Source organism: Callionymus lyra, chromosome 11, assembly GCF_982586985.1.
Source record: "Callionymus lyra chromosome 11, fCalLyr1.hap1.1, whole genome shotgun sequence".
Classification (NCBI taxonomy): Eukaryota; Metazoa; Chordata; class Actinopteri; order Syngnathiformes; family Callionymidae; genus Callionymus; species Callionymus lyra.
Window position 1 is genome coordinate 2,582,501 of NC_141828.1, and position 10,000 is coordinate 2,592,500.

At 43.2% G+C, this 10,000-nt stretch overlaps 1 protein-coding gene across 2 annotated transcripts in view; it reads right to left on the reverse strand.

Annotated features, from left to right (window-relative positions):
- The window catches only part of synpo2la (synaptopodin 2-like a), a 14,488-nt gene extending 9,455 nt beyond the window's left edge, over nt 1–5,033 (reverse strand). For both annotated transcript variants that reach the window (XR_015712987.1, XM_087802574.1), the window contains exon 1: nt 4,728–5,033. Coding sequence is in view for 1 of the 2 variants with exons in the window: in XM_087802574.1 (XP_087658700.1) it covers nt 4,728–4,829 (102 nt within the window). In the remaining variant the exon portion in view is untranslated. The remainder of the gene's footprint in view (nt 1–4,727) is intronic.
- Between the last annotated feature and the right edge of the window lie 4,967 nt (nt 5,034–10,000).

Genomic DNA, 10,000 nt, shown 5'->3' on the forward strand with positions numbered 1-10,000 from the left:
AAATACACTATAACTCACAAACACACATTAAAACACACTATAACTCACAAACACACAGTAAAATACACTATAACTCACACAAACACACATTAAAACACACTATAACTCACAAACACACATTAAAACACACTATAACTCACACAAACACACAGTAAAATACACTATAACTCACAAACACACATTAAAACACACTATAACTCACAAACACACATTAAAACACACTATAACTCACAAAAACACACATTTAAATACACTATAACTCACAAAAACACACAGTAAAATACACTATAACTCACACAAACTGTTGTGTTATCAGTTTTATCTTGCCCTTTTAAGTATATAGTTTATTGAATATTATTTTGATTGTTTAAGCGCTTTGTGACCCTGGTCTGGAAAAGACTATAAATATAAATTACTTACTTACTAACACACAGTAAATACACAGAGAAATCCTTCCAGACTGTTGCTCCTAAGCTTTGGAACCATCTCTGTGTTTGATGATCTACTGACTCCTTCAAGAAACATCTCTGTGTTTGATGATCTACTGACTCCTTCAAGAAACATCTGTGTTTGATGATCTACTGACTCCTTCAAGAAACATCTGTGTTTGATGATCTACTGACTCCTTCAAGAAACATCTGTGTTTGATGATCTACTGACTCCTTCAAGAAACATCTGTGTTTGATGATCTACTGACTCCTTCAAGAAACATGTGTGTTTGATGATCTACTGACTCCTTCAAGAAACATCTGTGTTTGATGATCTACTGACTCCTTCAAGAAACATCTGTGTTTGATGATCTACTGACTCCTTCAAGAAACATGTGTGTTTGATGATCTACTGACTCCTTCAAGAAACATCTGTGTTTGATGATCTACTGACTCCTTTAAGAAACATCTGTGTTTGATGATCTACTGACTCCTTCAAGAAACATCTGTGTTTGATGATCTACTGACTCCTTCAAGAAACATCTGTGTTTGATGATCTACTGACTCCTTTAAGAAACATCTGTGTTTGATGATCTACTGACTCCTTCAAGAAACATCTGTGTTTGATGATCTACTGACTCCTTCAAGAAACATCTCTGTGTTTGATGATCTACTGACTCCTTCAAGAAACATGTGTGTTTGATGATCTACTGACTCCTTCAAGAAACATCTGTGTTTGATGATCTACTGACTCCTTCAAGAAACATCTGTGTTTGATGATCTACTGACTCCTTCAAGAAACATCTGTGTTTGATGATCTACTGACTCCTTCAAGAAACATCTGTGTTTGATGATCTACTGACTCCTTTAAGAAACATCTGTGTTTGATGATCTACTGACTCCTTCAAGAAACATCTGTGTTTGATGATCTACTGACTCCTTCAAGAAACATCTCAAGAAACTTTGATTTTAGCTTTTCCTTGATTCTCTGAGACTCTTGTGTTTGTCTCTGTGTTTTCTTGACCTTTAAAGTATATATTTTATTGAATATTGTTTTGATTGTTTAAGCGCTTTGTGACCCTGGTCTGGAAAAGTGCTATACAAATACAAATACCTTACTTACATTAAAATACACTATAACTCACAGGAAAACACATTAAAACACACTATAACTCACACAAACACACATTAAAATATACTATAACTCACACAAACACACATTCAAATACACTATAACTCACACAAGCACACATTAAAATACACTATAGCTCACACAAAAACACATTAAAATACACTATAACTCACAGGAAAACACATTAAAACACACTATAACTCACACAAACACACATTAAACTACACTATAACTCACACAAACACACATTAAAATACACTATAACTCGCACAAACACACATTCAAATACACTATAACTCACAAACACACTATAACTCACAGAAACACACATTCAAATACAATATAACTCACAAAAACACACATTCAAACACACTATAACTCACAAACACACACTGACCCACAGATTGTTGAACCTCGAACTGCTTCACCTGTTGGTCGAGAAGAGACCGACAGCGACTGGTCGTCTCGGGGGTGAAGACACTTTTAGAGCGAGCAGCTGTCGGACGCCATAAAACTAACTTTGCTGTGTTTGGATCATTAAGACGTGTTTAATGCTCTGCTGCAGATGAAGGTTCATGGTTCAGATGAGACTCAGTTTGTCAGGATTCTTGTTGAGAGTCTTGTGAGCAACATCTTCACACTGACCTGCTGACGACTAGTTCACCTCAAGAGGTCAATACATTTGTGAAGAGAAACTCATGACATAATATAAATCTTGTATCGTATCGTAGCGTATTGTATCGTATTGTATCGTTGTGTATTGTATCGTACTGTATCGTATTGTATCGTACTGTATCATATTGTATTGTTGTGTATCGTATTGTATCGTTGTGTTTCGTATCGTATTGTATCGTATCGTATTGTTGTTTATCGTATTGTATCGTTGTGTATTGTATTTTATTGTTGTGAATCGTATCATGATGTATTGTATTGTTTTGTATCATATCGTGATCTATTTTATTGTTGTGTATCGTATTGTATTGTTGTTTATAGTATCGTGATGTAATGTATTGTATGGTATAGTATAGTATTGTTGCATATCGTATCGTATCGTATTTTATTGTTGTGTATCGTATTGTGATGTATTGTATTGTTGTGTATTGTATCGTATCATATTGTTGTGTATCGTAATGTATCGTATTGTATTGTATTGTATTGTATTGTATTGTTGTGTATCTTATCGTATCGTGATGTATTGTATTGTTGTGTATCGTATGGTATCGCATTGTATTGTTTTGTTGTGTATCGTATCATGATGTATTGTATTGTTGTGTATCGTATCGTGATGTATTGTATTGTTGTGTATCGTATCGTGATGTATTGTATTGTTGTGTATCGTATCGTGATGTATTGTATCGTTGTGTATCGTATCGTATTGCATCGTATTGTATCGTTGTGTATCGTATCGTATTGTATCGTATCGTATTGTATCGTATTGTTGTGTATCGTATTGTATCGTATCGTATCGTATGGTGTTGTTGTGCATCGTATTGTATCGTTGTGTATCGTATTTTATTGTTGTGTATCGTATCATGATGTATTGTATTGTTTTGTATCATATCGTGATCTATTTTATTGTTGTGTATCGTATTGTATTGTTGTGTATAGTATCGTATCGTTTTTTATTGTTGTGTATCGTATTGTGATGTATTGTATTATTGTGTATTGTATCGTATCATATTGTTGTGTATCGTATCGTATCGTATCATGTCGTATTGTATTGTATTGTATTGTTGTGTATTGTTGTGTTGTTGTGTATTAGTCTCTGTATGACTGTTTTCTTCATGATCTCTGTTCCTTATCTTATCTTAAACACTTTGACTCACAAAATAAACGTTGTTGTTAAGATAATTGTGTTTGTTTCTCGACATACATTCCTGCAACAAAGATGAAGAGGTTTTTCTGTTTTTCTGCTTCTGTTTAAATCATGAAAAAACATAACCAAAAAGTCAAAGACGTGTGTTTGGTTTGTGTTTAGGAAGGTTTTGTTCAAACAGAAGAGAACAAAGAAGCGAACATAGAATGAAACATGGAAGGTGTCGTGTAAAGTGGCTCCTTGGCAGAGGTATGTCGCGTCTCAGTGTGTTCGAGTCGTTCATGACATTGAAACATGTAAACACAAGAAGAAGTTTTGATGTCGACATGTTTGACAAAATGTGTTTAGTTTTGTAGTGAATCAAGAATCTATTATCGATGAAAACAAATGGTTCTGGTCGTTATAAAAGAAGAGAAAGTTCTAAGAAGAGAAGAACGAACCATGACTTCGGTTCTCTGAGATTAAATCATTAAAGTGAAGGTTATAAGATCAACACTCGGGAGATAAAAGTCTCACTTCTGTGAACTCGTTCTAAATAAATGAATCAAATCTAAACTCACAAAATAAACATAACATAAAACAACATCAACATTATTTACAAACATTTGTAAAAAAGTATATTTCAGTCTGTTTTATCTCAAGACTTTGAAATAAACGAATAATCACTGAAATGTTTAAAAAACATATTTGACATAAATGTTTGAATTGTGTTTGTTTGTGTGTTTTAAATGAAAAACAAAAGTAATTAATTCCTAAAATAACTAACCGTGAGGAATAAGTTAATAATAATTTCAATTCATTGAATATTGTCTGAAGATACTTTTGACGTTGAGTTCAGTTCCATGTCTGCAGTGAAACAAACACCTGCGTCGACCTCATGACCTGCAGCGTGTCTTCAGGCTTTAAAATAGAAGCCATGAGCAGAAACGCTCCGTCGACAACTTTTGACCAGAGAACTCATGAATGAACGTCTGAAGACTTTCAAAACCACTGAACTACTGAATGAAAAAGATTGATTTGTGAAATATTGACAGAGAATCTTCGACTGTTTAAAGAACGACGAGGAGTTTGTCTGTGACGATGTTTAAGTTCCTGAACATCTTCTGAAGAGACCTTCTGTGACGATGTTTCAGTTCCTGAACATCTTCTGAAGAGACCTTCTGTGACGATGTTTCAGTTCCTGAACATCTGCTGAAGAGACCTTCTGTGACGATGTTTCAGTTTCCTGAACATCTTCTGAAGAGACCTTCTGTGACGATGTTTCAGTTCCTGAACATCTTCTGAAGAGACCTTCTGTGACGATGTTTCAGTTCCTGAACATCTGCTGAAGAGACCTTCTGTGAACACGTACCTTGGCGACCTGCAGAGGCTTCTGCTGCTCCACGCCGCCCTGCAGACGGAAGCCCCACGGAGCTCCTCCGGACAGCGTGATCACGGCGTCTTCGGCAACCATCTTGGATGAAGTGGAAGATAATGGTCCTCACGGGGATCCAGGGGCCCTCAAGACATCGGCCCCATGCTCAGCAGCGGTCAGGGGCCCTCACAGAGCCCGGTCCTCCTCATGAAGCCTCACACCTGGACACACACTCGTCTGCACACACACCCTTGACCAGGCCAACCTTCAGAGGAGGAGTGTGTGAGTGAGTGTGTGTGTGTGTGAGTGAGTGAGTGAGTGAGTGTGTGTGTGTGTGTGTGTGTGTGTGTGTGTGTGTGTGTGTGTGTGTGTGTGGTGATGGAAAGGGAAGAGGGTCTGCTTACACTGAAGAATCTCTGCCCCAAATGTGCGAGGGGAGGATCAACACTTGTCCTGTCACTCATTCGATTCCACAGAGTTGCTGATAGTTCCTCCAAAAATAGGGTGTCACCCCCCATCACCCCCCATCGCCCCCATCCCCCCGGACTCCTCCCCCCTCCAGCTCCTCTGTGGCCGGAGAGAGGCAAACGTTCAGGAAATACAACGCTTGTGTTTCATGTGAAGTCATCTTCAACCTTTAGCTGCAGTGGTATCAGTGATGATGTCATAGTCCAACCTAACTAACTGTTATTCTTCACCAGTCTTGACCTCTTGTGTGACCTCAGGGTCAAGGTGACAAGGACACGGATTAAAATAATTTCGTGGCATTGAAGTGAGATCATGAGCACAGATACACACTTTTATATATTTTCAAAATAAATAAAGAGCAAAATCTAGATTTATATTATTGTTAGAAAATTATGAAATAATAATTAATTAATACATTAATATAAAGTGTTTGCAGTTTATAATTTTTTTAAATTATAATTATCACTGCACGTCTACTGTCACTGGACGTCTACTGTAACTGCAAGTCTACTGTCACTGGACGTCTACTGTAACTGCTCGTCTACTGTCACTGTTCGGCGACTGTCACTGGATGTCTACTGTCACTAGTCGTCTACTGTCACTGGTCGTCTACTGTCACTGGACGTCTACTGTCACTAGTCGTCTACTGTCACTGGACGTCTACTGTCACTGCTCGTCTACTGTCACTGTTCGGCGACTGTCACTGGATGTCTACTGTCACTAGTCGTCTACTGTCACTGGTCGTCTACTGTAACTGGTCGTCTACTGTCACTGTTCGGCGACTGTCACTGGATGTCTACTGTCACTAGTCGTCTACTGTCACTGGTCGTCTACTGTCACTGGACGTCTACTGTCACTAGTCGTCTACTGTCACTGGACGTCTACTGTCACTGCACGTCTACTGTCACTGGACGTCTACTGTCACTGCTCGTCTACTGTCACTGTTCGGCGACTGTCACTGGATGTCTACTGTCACTAGTCGTCTACTGTCACTGGACGTCTACTGTAACTGCTCGTCTACTGTCACTGTTCGGCGACTGTCACTGGATGTCTACTGTCACTAGTCGTCTACTGTCACTGGTCGTCTACTGTCACTGGACGTCTACTGTCACTAGTCGTCTACTGTCACTGGACGTCTACTGTCACTGCACGTCTACTGTCACTGGACGTCTACTGTAACTGCAAGTCTACTGTCACTGGACATCTACTGTCACTGCTCGTCTACTGTCACTGGATTTCTACTGTCACTGGACATCTACTGTAACTGCTCGTCTACTGTCACTGTTCGGCGACTGTCACTGGACGTCTACTGTCACTAGTCGTCTACTGTCACTGTTCGTCTACTGTCACTGGACGTCTACTGTCACTGGTCGTCTACTGTCACTGTTCGTCGACTGTCACTAGTCGTCTACTGTCACTGGACGTCTACTGTCACTAGTCGTCTACTGTCACTGCTCGTCTACTGTCACTGTTCGTCTACTGTCACTGGACGTCTACTGTCACTAGTCGTCTACTGTCACTGCTCGTCTACTGTCACTGTTCGTCTACTGTCACTGGTCGTCTACTGTCACTGTTCGTCGACAGTCACTCTTCGTCTACTGTCACTGGACGTCTACTGTCACTGGTCGTCTACTGTCACTGTTCGTCTTCTGTCACTGGACGTCTACTGTCACTGGATGTCTACTGTCACTGCTCGTCTACTGTCACTGGACGTCTACTGTCACTGGATGTCTACTGTCACTGTTCGTCTTCTGTCACTGGACGTCTACTGTCACTGGATGTCTACTGTCACTGGACGTCTACTGTCACTAGTCGTCTACTGTCACTGGTCGTCGACTGTCACTGTTCGTCTACTGTCACTGGACGTCTACTGTCACTGCTCGTCTACTGTCACTGGACGTCTACTGTCACTGGTCGTCTACTGTCACTGTTCGTCGACTGTCACTGGACGTCTACTGTCACTAGTCGTCTACTGTCACTGGTCGTCTACTATCACTGGACGTCTACTGTCACTAGTCGTCTACTGTCACTGCTTGTCTACTGTCACTGGACATCTACTGTCACTGCTCGTCTACTGTCACTGGATGTCTACTGTCACTGCTCGTCTACTGTCACTGCTCGTCTACTGTCACTGGTTGTCTACTGTCGCTGGTCGTCTACTGTCACTGGACGTCTTCTGTCACTGGACGTCTACTGTCACTGCTTGTCTACTGTCACTTGACGTCTACTGTCGCTGGTCGTCTACTGTCACTGGACGTCTACTGTCACTGCTTGTCTACTGTCACTGGACGTCTACTGTCACTTGACGTCTACTGTCGCTGGTCGTCTACTGTCACCGTTCGTCTACTGTCACTGGTCGTCTACTGTCACTGGACGTCTACTGTAACTGCTCGTCTACTGTCACTGGACATCTACTGTCACTGCTCGTCTACTGTCACTGGACGTCTACTGTAACTGCTCGTCTACTGTCACTGCTCGTCTACTGTCACTGGTAGTCTACTGTCGCTGGTCGTCTACTGTCACTGGACGTCTTCTGTCACTGGACGTCTACTGTCACTGCTTGTCTACTGTCACTTGGCGTCTACTGTCGCTGGTCGTCTACTGTCACTGGACGTCTACTGTCACTGCTTGTCTACTGTCACTGGACGTCTACTGTCACTGGTAGTCTACTGTCGCTGGTCGTCTACTGTCACTGGACATCTACTGTCACTGCTCGTCTACTGTCACTGGACGTCTACTGTCACTGCTTGTCTACTGTCACTGGACGTCTACTGTCACTGGACGTCTACTGTCGCTGGTCGTCTACTGTCACTGGACGTCTACTGTCACTGGACGTCTACTGTCACTTGTCGTCTACTGTCACTGTTCGTCTACTGTCACTTGACGTCTACTGTCACTGGACGTCTACTGTCACTGCTCGTCTACTGTCACTGGTAGTCTACTGTCGCTGGACGTCTACTGTCACTGGACGTCTACTTTCACTGGACGTCTACTGTCACTGGACATCTACTGTCACTTGACCTCTACTGTCGCTGGTCGTCTACTGTCACTGCTCGTCTACTGTCACTGCTCGTCTACTGTCACTGGTAGTCTACTGTCGCTGGTCGTCTACTGTCACTGGACATCTACTGTCACTGCTTGTCTACTGTCACTGGACGTCTACTGTCACTGCTTGTCTACTGTCACTGGACGTCTACTGTCGCTGGTCGTCTACTGTCACTGGACGTCTACTGTCACTTGACGTCTACTGTCGCTGGTCGTCTACTGTCACTGCTCGTCTACCGTCACTGCTCGTCTACTGTCACTGGACGTCTACTGTCACTCTTCGTCTACTGTCACTAGATGTCTACTGTCACTGTTTGTCTACTGTCGCTGGTCGTCTACTGTCACTGGACGTCTACTATCACTGTTTGTCTACTGTCACTGGACGTCTACTGTCGCTGGTCGTCTACTGTCACTGGACGTCTACTGTCACTGGACGTCTACTGTCGATGGACGTCTACTGTCGCTGGACGTCTACTGTCACTGTTCGTCTACTGTCACTGGTAGTCTACTGTCGCTGGTCGTCTACTGTCACTGGACGTCTACTGTCACTGGACGTCTGATGTCACTGCTCGTCTACTGTCACTGGTAGTCTACTGTCGCTGGTCGTCTACTGTCGCTGGACGTCTACTGTCACTGGACGTCTACTGTCGCTGGACGTCTACTGTCACTAGATCTCTACTGTCACTGGACGTCTACTGTCACTGCTCGTCTACTGTCACTGGTAGTCTACTGTCGCTGGTCGTCTACTGTCACTGGACGTCTACTGTGACTGGACGTCTACTGTCGCTGGACGTCTACTGTCACTGCTCGTCTACTGTCACTGCTCGTACTGTCACTGGGCGTCTACTGTCACTGCTCGTCTACTGTCACTGGTAGTCTACTGTCGCTGGTCGTCTACCGTCGCTGGACGTCTACTGTCACTGGACGTCTACTGTCGCTGGACGTCTACTGTCACTGGACGTCTACTGTCACTGGACGTCTACTGTCACTGGTAGTCTACTGTCACTGGTCGTCTACTGTCACTGCTCGTCTACTGTCGCTGGTCGTCTACTGTCACTGGACGTCTACTGTCACTGGACGTCTACTGTCGCTGGACGTCTACTGTCGCTGGACGTCTACTGTCACTGCTCGTCTACTGTCACTGCTCGTCTACTGTCACTGGTAGTCTACTGTCGCTGGTCGTCTACTGTCACTGGACGTCTACTGTCACTGCTCGTCTACTGTCACTAGTAGTCTACTGTCGCTGGTCGTCTACTGTCGCTGGACGTCTACTGTCACTGGACGTCTACTGTCACTGGACGTCTACTGTCACTGCTCGTCTACTGTCACTGGACGTCTACTGTCACTGGACGTCTACTGTCACTGCTCGTCTACTGTCACTGGACGTCTACTGTCACTGGACGTCTACTGTCACTGGACGTCTACTGTCACTGCTCGTCTACTGTCACTGGACGTCTACTGTCACTGCTCGTCTACTGTCACTGGACGTCTACTGTCACTGCTCGTCTACTGTCACTGGACGTCTACTGTCACTGGACGTCTACTGTCACTGCTCGTCTACTGTCACTGGACGTCTACTGTCACTGGACGTCTACTGTCACTGCTCGTCTACTGTCACTGGACGTCTACTGTCACTGGACGTCTACTGTCACTGGACGTCTACTGTCACTGCTCGTCTACTGTCACTGGACGTCTACTGTCACTGCTCGTCTACTGTCACTGGACGTCTACTGTCACTGCTCGTCTACTGTCACTGG